At 41.1% G+C, this 14200-nt stretch overlaps 1 protein-coding gene across 1 annotated transcript; it reads left to right on the top strand.

Moving 5' to 3' along the window:
- Positions 1 to 1890: 1890 nt before the first annotated feature.
- On the top strand, positions 1891 to 14200 carry LOC124114883 (SCO-spondin-like). Its single transcript, XM_046475680.2, has 18 exons — positions 1891 to 1898; positions 2330 to 2420; positions 3116 to 3301; positions 3483 to 3665; positions 3994 to 4200; positions 4773 to 4964; positions 5694 to 5879; positions 6062 to 6244; positions 6573 to 6779; positions 7353 to 7544; positions 8274 to 8459; positions 8643 to 8825; positions 9173 to 9379; positions 9953 to 10144; positions 10880 to 11226; positions 11635 to 11728; positions 12678 to 12757; positions 13927 to 14200. Exons 2-18 carry the CDS (start codon positions 2354 to 2356, stop codon positions 13969 to 13971), a joined length of 2937 nt encoding a protein of 978 aa, XP_046331636.2. The 5' UTR covers positions 1891 to 1898; positions 2330 to 2353; the 3' UTR covers positions 13972 to 14200.

Genomic DNA, 14200 nt, shown 5'->3' with positions numbered 1-14200 from the left:
ACTGTCGTGTTAAACACACGCTATCTAACTCATGATGCATAAAACTAACAAACTCGTCATACGCAGCGTCAACGTTATTTGAAACAGTCAATTCTCTCTCAATTTTATGAACGACGGCTGTTACTTTACCAATGACATCGTCTAGGGATAAAAACGAGTTGGTTATCTTACCAGCGTCGTATCGTTTGTGAGACATGGACGGAGCTGGCTTCTGCCCATACGTGTACATCTGCAGACACAGAGGTAGTAGGTCAGTCACGTTCCAGGTACATGTAAGTATTGAGTGGTCAGGTAAAGTATCCGGCACGTTACCTCCTGTAACTAACGACGATGACCGCGTGACGGCGAAATCTCTGAAAAAGCTAAGATGTTCATGAGTTGAGACAACATAATCAACCACGAAAGATCCGTTTTTTATGTATGTATAATCATGTTTACCTATGCGTCCATTCAGCATACAGAGATTACACTCGTTTAAAAAGTTAATGAATAAATCGCCGTATCTGTTGTTTTTAAGATCTATTACCTCCCTATCAGCCACATTATCCACACCTTCTATGAAATCACACTTGTCGCCCACTCTCGAGTTGAAATCACCGCATAAACATACCAGTCCTTCATTTTGATAGAGGTAAAACTCAAGCAGGGTTTCAAAGAAGTGTTCAGCATCATTAGCTCGAGATGAGCTTTCCGGGGACAAAAAACAAACACATATAATTAGACTAAAATCTGAATCCGCATTGGAATTAAGTTTAAACCATATTATGTCTTCATGTTCATTATCTAAAACACTCACGTCAAAAGTTTAAAGAAAGGAGTTCTTAAAGAATGCGACGACTCCGCCGGAGCCCCTTTTGCTCTGCTATGAATATTTTTCCTGTTGTTACCGTGCCACGTAAACCCGTCTAAAAATAAAATTTCGTCCTTTTGAAGAAAGGTTTCGCATACCACGAATACATCACGGTCGAAACCTTTGACTACACAATCCCTGAATTGACGGCTACTGGAATCCTTCTGCGTCCATCCATCCGCGTTCCAGAGTCCTAGCCACACATGATCCTAGGCTTTTCGTAAGGCGATGAATCTCTTCCCTTGGAATCGAAGTGTGTTGTCTTTGCCGATCTCTTTAATCAGAGTCAGAATGTTGGCCCAGGCAACGAGTTCTTCGTGTGACAAGGCGGCATCAATATAAACCTTTGAAAAAGTTCTACTATTCTTCAACTGTCTCTTCTGCTTTAACAGCTTGCTCCTCTGTTCGGCGGTTTCCAACGAAAACACAACACCCGGTTTGGCGTCGCTCCTTTTCTTCCGTACTGCACGTACTGCACGGACATCATGCAGTTTCAGCCCGTCGCAGATGACTTTGTTGACCATACGACATGTCTCTAGTGGGTCATTTGTTTCGTCCTTAGAGCAGGGAAGATTTCTCATCACAGCACTACATGCAATATCATTGTCCTTCTTGCCCGCAACAACATCAGCGAACTGTCTCTCCATATCACCAACGTTTGACATCATGTCGTTCAAATCGCTTTTAACTGAGTCTATTTCTCTGAAATTTGTCTGTTCAACACTTACTATTTTCTCGCTCAAATCTGCCAACTTCGACTCGAAATCGTGGCGGAGCTTCGTCGTTTCTTCTCTCAATAAATCACTCAACTTATCAGTCACTCTTTTTTTCTATATCGACCAGCTGACCTGATGAGGTACAACGTTTTTGGAACTGGGAGTTGAACACTAAGCACTTGTAGAGAAGAGTTCACCATAAAACGTTATGGACTCGCGGACGGACTTGTATTTTCAATTCAAGACGTACATGTATCAGGTTGAACGTCTACGACAGCTATAACTTGGTTACCGCTCCCTAACTGTAACATTAACTGAACTATTTTTATAGGGTAAGGTTATTTAACAAATACACCTATATCTATCATAAATTTGAAGGATTTCATATTCTGTTAAGTAATTGGTTTATAGTTTACACGAAGAACACTTAAATTGTAACAATTCATATTCACACTCGTACTGGATTCACAGTAACGTGTTTCGTCAATTTGCTTTGACATAGGTTTTATGGTGAATTCTGATATACTAATGTTAAGGTCAAGATCATCCGTTTCTTTTCTATTACTGTAGTGTATCTGTCACAGACAAACTAGAGTAGTATGAAAGAATCGGATTACCCTCACCGTTTTTGAAATAGTATATACTAGTATTATATATCTTCAATATTAATCATTAGACACGAAAATTTGTAATGTTACATGTATTTGTTTCAAATCAACTTAAGCTAAGAGAAAGATAAAGATGAAAATATCTTTTCGTTTAGTATTTCATCAAGGGGCCAAGGAGAATGAACTTGTTTGCGCTGTTTGCCTTTGTGGTCGGTGTAACCGTGACTACTGGCCAAATAACTCCTAGTAAGTATTAACAGTTACTAAGTTATCTGTCCATAATTAGTATGTCATCTGCCTATCACTTCTCCATCCATTCATCCTTCTAACCGTACTTCATGTGATACATGATTCTAATGAAATGAAGAGATTCGACCTGATAATGTTTTGTCATCACCTTGTTCCTCAAAGTGGTAAATGTCTAAGATTTGAATATTTTGGGTTTACCCTTTTCGCGAACACGTTGAATAACTGCTGTTTGTAGATTGACAGCGTTAATGCTGATTTTTAAATTACTTCCGCGTCTATTCGGCCTATTTTTATAATCACTTGATCGGAGGATTTAACAATGTATCCCGGTCAGTGCCATTTTGAAAATCTCTCTCGGTGATCGTGTCGGCTATGCTGATGTTGTGTTGTAGACACAGTCAACGACTTACTGCAGTAATTCTTCCTAACAAAGCGACGTGTGTATTGTTCATGTAATTATGACATAACCACTGTGTACAATAAAGTACATTACCGGAGGGTAATTATCATTTTACCAGCATATGGATCCCAATGTGCCAACGAGGCCACAGATACCATTCGATTTTTTTACACATCCTACGGGAGAGCAGATACAAATATCATGTCCCAAGTTCATAAATTTGGCCCCCATTCTACGAAGGTAAAAAAACTCCTATATAGAAAGTGAAAGTCTATTCTATTGTTGGTTACAGTTGATGGAAACTGGACTGAGTGGACGGTTACAACCGGAAATTGTTCAGCGTCATGTGGAGGAGGATCTAGAACCATATCCAGGACCAGGACCTGCACCAACCCTGCTCCCAGCAACGGCGGAGCGGACTGTGTGGGATCCGCAACCGGAGATTATTTAGAAAATTGCAACACTGTTGGATATCCTGGTATGAAACTAATATAAAAAGCATAGACCTAATCAAATTCAAATGCTGTACAGATGTACTCTTTACAAAGTGATCAATAAATATATTCAGAAGTAACGGAATAGGGTTGCCATATATCTATTGAAATACCCCAATTCGCTCATACTAAATATAAATCAATTTGTAAATGCTTCGCCTATAGTTGACGGAAACTGGACTGAGTGGGCGGTTACAACCGGTGCATGTTCTGTACCCTGTGGAGAAGGCTCTAGAGCCATCACCAGGACCAGGACCTGCACCAACCCTGCTCCAAGCAACGGCGGAGCGGACTGTGTGGGATCAGACAGAGAAGATGATACAGAGACTTGTAACAGTACATGTCCAGGTGTGAACCAATAAATATACAAAACACTGATTTAGATGTGTATACGTTTAAGTTCACTTTACAACTTAGTTGGATACAAATATCAGCATTGAAAATAGAAATACGCCTGCATATATGTCTGTTAAAGAAGTTGAATTATTGAAAAAGTATCATATTGGGTATTTGTTTTGTTATACATTACTAAATCGTTTTTTGAAAAACACAACCCCTCTTTCTAAAGATCCGAGAAGTCTCCACATGACCGGAAACAGACACCTTGCATCAGATCAGTATCTGGTTTCATTCAACCATGTAAAGTTCTATATATTATATTATCTATATTTTCCAGTTGGTGATCCATGCGATGGGTGTCGGTATGACAATGGTGTGGGATACATGCCTGACGAGACGGACTGTGCCCGTTTTTACCAGTGCGTGCGACCTGGGACAACCGTTTCATCCCACCACAAGACCTGCCCCCCTGGTCTTTACTGGAACCAAGGAGTCCTGGTTTGTGATTGGCCGGCTAACGTCCAATGTACCGCAGGAAGTGTAGGTGCTTAGTTAAATTTTATCCCCATTATTTTGCATACTGCCGTGTTGAGTGTTGCCTTCCCGTAAGTAGTGCTGGCATCTAACTACATTCACGAAGTGTCTATTCCGTAATGCATAAGAAGTATCTCCAAAATATTTATATGCGAACAGAAACCAATGCAGGTTGAAAACAAGAATCCATGGAAATGTTCCAGGTCTAATATCAGGCTACAGAACATAAAACTCAATACTTTATATGAATGTAATTGCAGGAGTACTGCTGTCCGGCGTTAGGCAACAAACAAACACTTACCTTTTCATGCAAATTGTGTGAATGGCGGGTGCTAACGGTAAAGCAGGAATGCTTACCCTTTACACGAACACCCTATGTTATCACTGATTTTCAGTGGTCCATTCATTTTATATTCACAGCTATTTTGCTGTTATTGATTATAACAGTTTCGAGACTGGTTATTTTATGGGGTTGACTTTTTTATGTTTAAAACGAACAAAGAACTTTGCATTTTGTAGAATTTTGTCATTTTGTGAAAATGATTTTATCGGGGTTTTTTATTGCTTATTTATTATGTGCAGCTACCACATCCTCCACAGTGCAAAATAACGTACCTTCAGCCTGCGATGGCTCGATCAGGGGTTCGTCTGGGGATCCGGCGAAGTATGAGAAACTTGACCATGGTATTTGGACTGAAATGCCCTGTCCTCCAGGAACTACATACTCGAGCACCACCTGCACCTGCGTCAGTGGCGGGTCGCTATTGGCAGCAGGTACGTCCGAGCACTTTTGTTAAAACTCCGTATGGACCCGTGAAGATCCGGGGTAGAATAGGTCTTCCGCAACCCATACTTTTCGTAAAAGCCGAGTACGCTTGTCGTAAGAGGCGACTAGCGGGTTCGGGTGATTAGGCTCGCTGACTTGGTTGATGCATGTCATCGTATCCCAATTGCGTTAATCGATGCTCATGATGTCAATCATTGGATTGTCTTAATACTTTGGGTTTACGCTTTTCGCCAACACGTTGAATAACTGCTGTTTGTAGATTGACAGCGTTAATGCTGATTTTTAAATTACTTCCGCGTCTATTCGGCCTATTTTTATAATCACTTGATCGGAGGATTTAACAATGTATCCCGGTCAGTGCCATTTTGAAAATCTCTCTCGGTGATCGTGTCGGCTTTGTTGATGTTGTGTTATAGACACAGTCAACGACTTACTGCAGTAATTCTGCCTAACAAAGCGATGTGTACATTGCTCATGTAATTATGTCATAACCACTGAGTACAATAAAGTACATTACTGGAGGGTAATTATCGTTTTACCAGCATATGGATCCCAATGTGCCAACGAGGCCACAGATACCATTCGATTTTTTTACACATCCTACGGGAGAGCAGAAACAAATATCATGTCCCAAGTTCATAAATTTGGCCCCCATTCTACGAAGGTAAAAAATCTCCTAAATAGAAAGTGAAAGTCTATTCTATTGTTGGTTACAGTTGACGGAAACTGGACTGAGTGGACGGTTACAACCGGAGATTGTTCAGCATCATATGGAAGAGGATCTAGAACCATATCCAGGACCAGGACCTGCACCAACCCTGCTCCCAGCAACGGCGGAGCGGACTGTGTGGGATCCGCAACCGGAGATTATTCAGAGAATTGCAACACTGTTGGATATCCTGGTATGAAACAAATATAAAAAGCATGGACCTAATCAAATTCAAATGCTGTACAGATGTTCTCTTTACAAAGTTGATAAATAAATATATTCAGAAGTAACGGAATAGGGTTGCCATATATCTATTGAAATACCCCAATGCGCTTATACTAAATATTAGTCAATTTGTAAATGCTTCGCCTATAGTTGACGGAAACTGGACTGAGTGGGCGGTTACAACCGGTGCATGTTCTGTACCCTGTGGAGAAGGCTCTAGAGCCATCACCAGGACCAGGACCTGCACCAACCCTGCTCCAAGCAACGGCGGAGCGGACTGTGTGGGATCAGACAGAGAAGATGTTACAGAGACTTGTAACAGTACATGTCCAGGTGTGAACCAATAAATATACAAAACACTGATTTAGATGTGTATACGTTTAAGTTCACTTTACAACTTAGTTGGATACAAATATCAGCATTGAAAATAGAAATACGCCTGCATATATGTCTGTTAAAGAAGTTGAATTATTGAAAAAGTATCATATTGGGTATTTGTTTTGTTATACATTACTAAATCGTTTTTTGAAAAACACAACCCCTCTTTCTAAAGATCCGAGAAGTCTCCACATGACCGGAAACAGACACCTTGCATCAGATCAGTATCTGGTTTCATTCAACCATGTAAAGTTCTATATATTATATTATCTATATTTTCCAGTTGGTGATCCATGCGATGGGTGTCGGTATGACAATGGTGTGGGATACATGCCTGACGAGACGGACTGTGCCCGTTTTTACCAGTGCGTGCGACCTGGGACAACCGTTTCATCCCACCACAAGACCTGCCCCCCTGGTCTTTACTGGAACCAAGGAGTCCTGGTTTGTGATTGGCCGGCTAACGTCCAATGTACCGCAGGAAGTGTAGGTGCGTAGTTAAATTTTATCCCCATTATTTAGCATACTGCTGTGTTGAGTGTTGCCTTCCCGTAAGTAGTGCTGGCATCTAACTACATTCACGAAGTGTCTATTCCGTAATACATAAGAAGTATCTCCAAAATATTTATATGCGAACAGAAACCAATGCAGGTTGAAAACAAGAATCCATGGAAATGTTCCAGGTCTAATATCAGGCTACAGAACATAAAACTCAATACTTTATATGAATGTAATTGCAGGAGTACTGCTGTCCGGCGTTAGGCAACAAACAAACACTTACCTTTTCATGCAAATTGTGTGAATGGCGGGTGCTAACGGTAAAGCAGGAATGCTTACCCTTTACACGAACACCCTATGTTATCACTGATTTTCAGTGGTCCATTCATTTTATATTCACAGCTATTTTGCTGTTATTGATTATAACAGTTTCGAGACTGGTTATTTTATGGGGTTGACTTTTTTATGTTTAAAACGAACAAAGAACTTTGCATTTTGTAGAATTTTGTCATTTTGTGAAAAATGATTTTATCGGGGTTTTTTATTGCTTATTTATTATGTGCAGCTACCACATCCTCCACAGTGCAAAATAACGTACCTTCAGCCTGCGATGGCTCGATCAGGGGTTCGTCTGCGGACCCGGCGAAGTATGAGAAACTTGACCATGGTATTTGGACTGAAATGCCCTGTCCTCCAGGAACTACATACTCGAGCACCACCTGCACCTGCGTCAGTGGCGGGTCGCTATTGGCAGCAGGTACGTCCGAGCACTTTTGTTAAAACTCCGTATGGACCCGTGAAGATCCGGGGTAGAATAGGTCTTCCGCAACCCATACTTTTCGTAAAAGCCGAGTACGCTTGTCGTAAGAGGCGACTAGCGGGTTCGGGTGATTAGGCTCGCTGACTTGGTTGATGCATGTCATCGTATCCCAATTGCGTTAATCGATGCTCATGATGTCAATCATTGGATTGTCTTAATACTTTGGGTTTACGCTTTTCGCGAACACGTTGAATAACTGCTGTTTGTAGATTGACAGCGTTAATGCTGATTTTTAAATTACTTCCGCGTCTATTCGGCCTATTTTTATAATCACTTGATCGGAGGATTTAACAATGTATCCCGGTCAGTGCCATTTTGAAAATCTCTCTCGGTGATCGTGTCGGCTTTGTTGATGTTGTGTTATAGACACAGTCAACGACTTACTGCAGTAATTCTTCCTAACAAAGCGATGTGTACATTGCTCATGTAATTATGTCATAACCACTGAGTACAATAAAGTACATTACTGGAGGGTAATTATCGTTTTACCAGCATATGGATCCCAATGTGCCAACGAGGCCACAGATACCATTCGATTTTTTTACACATCCTACGGGAGAGCAGAAACAAATATCATGTCCCAAGTTCATAAATTTGGCCCTCATTCTACGAAGGTAAAAAAACTCCTAAATAGAAAGTGAAAGTCTATTCTATTGTTGGTTACAGTTGACGGAAACTGGACTGAGTGGACGGTTACAACCGGAGATTGTTCAGCGTCATATGGAAGAGGATCTAGAACCATATCCAGGACCAGGACCTGCACCAACCCTGCTCCCAGCAACGGCGGAGCGGACTGTGTGGGATCCGCAACCGGAGATTATTCAGAGAATTGCAACACTGTTGGATATCCTGGTATGAAACAAATATAAAAAGCATGGACCTAATCAAATTCAAATGCTGTACAGATGTTCTCTTTACAAAGTTGATCAATAAATATATTCAGAAGTAACGGAATAGGGTTGCCATATATCTATTGAAATACCCCAATGCGCTCATACTAAATATAAGTCAATTTATTAAATGCTTCGCCTATAGTTGACGGAAACTGGACTGAGTGGGCGGTTACAACCGGTGCATGTTCTGTACCCTGTGGAGAAGGCTCTAGAGCCATCACCAGGACCAGGACCTGCACCAACCCTGCTCCCAGCAACGGCGGAGCGGACTGTGTGGGATCAGACAGAGAAGATGATACAGAGACTTGTAACAGTACATGTCCAGGTGTGAACCAATAAATATACAAAACACTGATTTAGATGTGTATACGTTTAAGTTCACTTTGCATCTTAGATGGATACAAATATCAGAATTGAAAATAGAAATACGCCTGCATATATGTCTGTCAAAGAAGTTGAATTATTGAAAAAGTATCAGATTGGGTATTTGTTTTGTTATACATTACTAAATCGGTTTTTGAAAAACAGTTTTCTTACTTCGATTTCAACCCCTCTTTCTAAAGATCCGAGAAGTCTCCACATGACCGGAAACAGACACCTTGCATCAGATCAGTATCTGATTTCATTCAAACATGTAAACGTTCTATATGTTGTATTTTCTATATTTTCCAGTTGGTGATCCATGCGATGGGTGTCGGTATGACAATGGTGTGGGATACATGCCTGACGAGACGGACTGTGCCCGTTTCTACCAGTGCGTGCGACCTGGGACAACCGTTTCATCCCACCACAAGACCTGCCCCCCTGGTCTTTACTGGAACCAAGGAGTCCTGGTTTGTGATTGGCCGGCTAACGTCCAATGTACCGCAGGAAGTGTAGGTGCGTAGTTAAATTTTATCCTCCATTATTTAGCAAACTGCTGTGTTGAGTGTTGCCTTCCCGTAAGTAGTGCTGGCATCTAACTACATTCACGAAGTGTCTATTCCGTAATGCATAAGAAGTATCTCCAAAATATTTATATGCGAACAGAAACCAATGCAGGTTGAAAACAAGAATCCATGGAAATGTTCCAGGTCTAATATCAGGCTACAGAACATAAAACTCAATACTTTATATGAATGTAATTGCAGGAGTACTGCTGTCCGGCGTTAGGCAACAAACAAACACTTACCTTTTCATGCAAATTGTGTGAATGGCGGGTGCTAACGGTAAAGCAGGAATGCTTACCCTTTACACGAACACCCTATGTTATCACTGATTTTCAGTGGTCCATTCATTTTATATTCACAGCTATTTTGCTGTTATTGATTATAACAGTTTCGAGACTGGTTATTTTATGGGGTTGACTTTTTTATGTTTAAAACGAACAAAGAACTTTGCATTTTGTAGAATTTTGTCATTTTGTGAAAATGATTTTATCGGGGTTTTTTATTGCTTATTTATTATGTGCAGCTACCACATCCTCCACAGTGCAAAATAACGTACCTTCAGCCTGCGATGGCTCGATCAGGGGTTCGTCTGGGGATCAGGCGAAGTATGAGAAACTTGACCATGGTATTTGGACTGAAATGCCCTGTCCTCCAGGAACTACATACTCGAGCACCACCTGCACCTGCGTCAGTGGCGGGTCGCTATTGGCAGCAGGTACGTCCGAGCACTTTTGTTAAAACTCCGTATGGACCCGTGAAGATCCGGGGTAGAATAGGTCTTCCGCAACCCATGCTTGTCGTAAAAGGCGACTATGCTTGTCGTAAGAGGCGACTAGCGGGTTCGGGTGATTAGGCTCGCTGACTTGGTTGATGCATGTCATCGTATCCCAATTGCGTTAATCGATGCTCATGATGTCAATCATTGGATTGTCTGGTCCAGGCGCGATTATTTACAAACCACCGTCATATAGCCAGAATATTGCTGAGTGCGGCGTTAAACAACAAATAAAACTCCCTCCTGGATTAATTCAATTATGTGTTACCCTCCAGGTTATGAATAACCGAGTTAATGAAAATCGTTGTGCACTGGTGTAAATATCACATCCCACGCACCAATGTATTGTTCCCCTCATCCGGACGGCATTATTGATGTCATTCGAATGTTATTGTGACGCAAGGACGGAATGACGTCACACTAGAAACGGCGTTAAAGCTTAAGATTGTTGATTTTTGTTAAAGTTAGCGGCCGTGATCAGTGCATATTTCTAAAGAGAAGCTCAAACGGATTGCGAAATAATGGACCACAAGGAAAATTAAACTCGTGAGAGAAATTGTGTATTATCCTCGCTCTAGCTCGGGAAATACAAGAATTCTTACACTCGTTTCGTAAAATCAGCATGACACACATGCTCTTATAATAATCTCAATTTGGAATCTTTCTTAATTTCAGTTTGCAAGGCTGAATTGTACCTCCCGTTCAACGGCACCGTCCAGGACTATTCCGGCTACAACGTCGCAGTTCAGAACGTTGGTGTTTCTGCTTTCTCCGGCTATGGCATCTTCAACAACAACATACAACTCCGCATCCTGCGTTTCTCCAACATGCATTTCGGCAACGTTCTGGTCATCTCTTTCTTGTTCCGACAAACTCAGGCCACGAGCAACGCTCAGGCTATCGTCACCAACGCCGACTGCGAGGAGGCGGGCAGCATCTACATCACCACCAGCACGTCAACAGTCTCCTTCCGTGTCATCAACGACGGTGGCGTCATACATGAATTGTCCGTGTCTTACTCAGTAAGTGAACAAAGCGTAATGCAGAGCCTTCAACAAGAAAGTTATCTGTATCATACACAGTGGTTATGTCATCCATGCACAGTTTAAAAGTAACTAACTGATTGATGGGGGTCAGACATCAGCATTTTTAATACAGTCCTCATAAAGAGATGAACCGTGCGCTGCTGAACACCTGAAATGGGTTTAAGGCTCTATGGACATTATATCTGTTGTATCACACACACACACACACACACACACACACACACACACACACACACACACACACACACACACACACACACACACACATATATATATATATATATATATATACACGTAAAAACAACAAAAACAACAACTGTGTTTGGGTTATTTATGTCGCAAATTTTAGTGAGTCCGTGATTAATAGTTTCTTATCTATTGCAGAACACCATCGCCATGAACAGTGTCAAGTTGACGGTTAACAATAACTTGATGAAAGCTGAAGTTAACAGTGTCTCCGACCAAAGAACTTTCTCTGGTAAAACACGCAGGATATTCCAATATTACTGATTTGTGTTATTTCCCTGGGATTCTTAGATATATTGACATGTTGAATATGCAATGAGCGAAACGTACCATTATCCTCGGTCCATGGCGGTACCACTCGGGCAGGACATATTCATGGTTTTGCCAACATTGGTATGATTGCTCTATTTTTGATAGTGATTTCTCAGTTTGTTGCTTCCATAGGCAAGCATCACTGTTCGTACCATTAGCCTGATGTTAATGTGATACATTGTATTGTGTAGCGACGATATCATTCCAGGAGGATTATGGTAGATATTCAGAGACATATTCGGTCTGTAAATAATCGAGTCCGGGCCAGATAATCCAGTGATGGATATCACGAGGATCGATCCTAGCATTTGGGATACGATGACATGCATTAACCAAGTCAGCAAGCCTGACCAACCGGTCCCGTTAGTCGCCTCTTACGACAGGCATAGTCGCTGGTGTCATAACAGATTTTCAGAGATCCATACATATACTTATGACTGCTAGTTTGCCTTTGACGCCCAATGGAATCTGTTTATTCCCTCGCGTTTACGTTTTATGTTTAAGATTTTAAGATTTTCAATATTGTTTCAATCTGAACACCCTTCTAGAAACCTAATTTTCCGCCATATTGTTGTTTTCAGAGGGTTATTTGTAATCTCGAGCAGATTTAACTTAATATCTACAGTACCCCCGGTATGGTAACCTGAAACCGTCTTAACGTCTTAACCATAGCACTCATACGAATCAAACTGAATCATATCCACTGCAATATAACGTTGAGACTAGAGAATCGGGACTCATTGTTCTGTGGCGTTGCCGTTTTGAATTTCAATATGTCCGGGTATAAATATTATAATGGTTGTGTAAATAGCTGTTACCAACCATAATGTTGATATTCGCATGACGACGGACCTTTTCTGTATCTCCAGGCAACATCAGACGGAGCCAGTGTGCAATCCAAGTGGGTCATGGGAATGGTTATGACTTCTTCCATGGTCAACTTGATGAAGTAAGTTAACCACAGTGTTATATATGTTACAGTCTATGTGTAAGATGACTGAAATTTCACGAAGACAATTTGCAAAACGCCAAAATATTTAAGAATTTGTTTGTTTGGACTTTGTAAAAGTTATACAGGGTTAAATACATCACAACAGACTAATAGTGCGGGGATTAGAAACTAAAAATTAAAAAAATAATTTCCTTGAAAATACAGTGAAAATTTCAGCCATTTTATGCGTTTTCTACAATTGCCCCTTGGAACATTTAACGTTAACACACGCATAATTGAGTTGTTGTTCACGTCGACCATCTTGTTTAGAGAGAAACCCCGTTAAACCGGACCCGCTAGTCCGCCGATTTTACCTTCCAGTTGACTACTGTTTGAACGTCTATCTATTACAAAAAGGCATTCTTCGTATCCATGATTCGTTCATCTGGAAATGTGTTTAATCGGGGACATTTCAATGGGAGCAGGCCCGGTTTGATCAACAGAGGTTTATTAACAGACATGTTTATGTAATACTCATTCATACTTTATGGAATAGGCGGATAACATGCTGATGCTAAACTATCCATAAACAGTTCGACCTTAACAGTTACAAAAACAGCTGGTTTCAATATACGTGCGTAATAGTACCATGTAGGTGAGTGAGTGAGTATTGTTTAACGCCGCTGTTAGCAACATTGCAGGGGCAGGGGTAGCCTAGTCGTCTAAGGCGCCGCGATTCGTTGTGCAGAGTGGCGTCCCTTGGCACGCAAGAAACCTATGATTGTGGGTTCGAATCCCGGTTCGCACCGATTATGTTTCTAGGTTTGTCAGCACCAGACCCATGTTCGTAGGTTTCACCGAAGTGGTAAACGTCTGAGACCTTCATCACTTCGGGCTTTCCTCCAACGTTAAGCTGACACGCCTTGACATAACTTGAATACTGTTAAAAGCAGCGTTAAACTCACTCACTGACTAGCAACATTGCAGCAGCCGGGGCTGCACACATTGTTCCCAAGCGGGAAATCGAACCCGGGTCGTCGGCGTTACGAGCGAACACTTTAACCACTAGGCTACCCCTTCGCGTAGTTGTATAATGTAACTCTCAAGGAACACATGCTCTACAAATAAATGAATTTATTTCGAAATTTAATTACGATTTTTTCATTCATTGTTTCATTCTGTTTCAGCTGAAGGTGTATACATGCATCCCTACCCCTCTGCTGACCAAGTAAAGCAGCTAGAGGATGTTGCCCTCACACTTTTAACTACTTCATAGTAGCATATTTTACATCAATATGATTATATACCCAGTGAAACTACACAAACAGTATATTTTACATGTCCACTCTGTGTTGTACATAGTGCGCGTAAGTTTTTCAACCCGACATGAATTGCTATCTTATTTACTTATGCACAAACTATTACTTATAAGTTGTTCAATATTAAAGCAATCTTGCAATA

The sequence above is a fragment of the Haliotis rufescens genome, unplaced genomic scaffold (assembly GCF_023055435.1).
Source record: "Haliotis rufescens isolate VD_foot unplaced genomic scaffold, xgHalRufe1.0.p SCAF_109, whole genome shotgun sequence".
Taxonomy (NCBI): Eukaryota; Metazoa; Mollusca; class Gastropoda; order Lepetellida; family Haliotidae; genus Haliotis; species Haliotis rufescens.
Note: the sequence above shows the minus strand (reverse complement) of the source record. Positions and strands in the feature narration are given on the sequence as shown.

Bases quoted from the DNA above. Each gene is read 5' to 3' on its own strand.
- LOC124114883 (XM_046475680.2), top strand. From the start codon at position 2,354: ATGAACTTGTTTGCGCTGTTTGCCTTTGTGGTCGGTGTAACCGTGACT. The intron at 2,421-3,115 runs GTAAGTATTAAC...TGTTGGTTACAG, and splicing joins TACTGGCCAAATAACTCCTA to TTGATGGAAACTGGACTGAG. The intron at 11,227-11,634 runs GTAAGTGAACAA...TATCTATTGCAG, and splicing joins AATTGTCCGTGTCTTACTCA to AACACCATCGCCATGAACAG.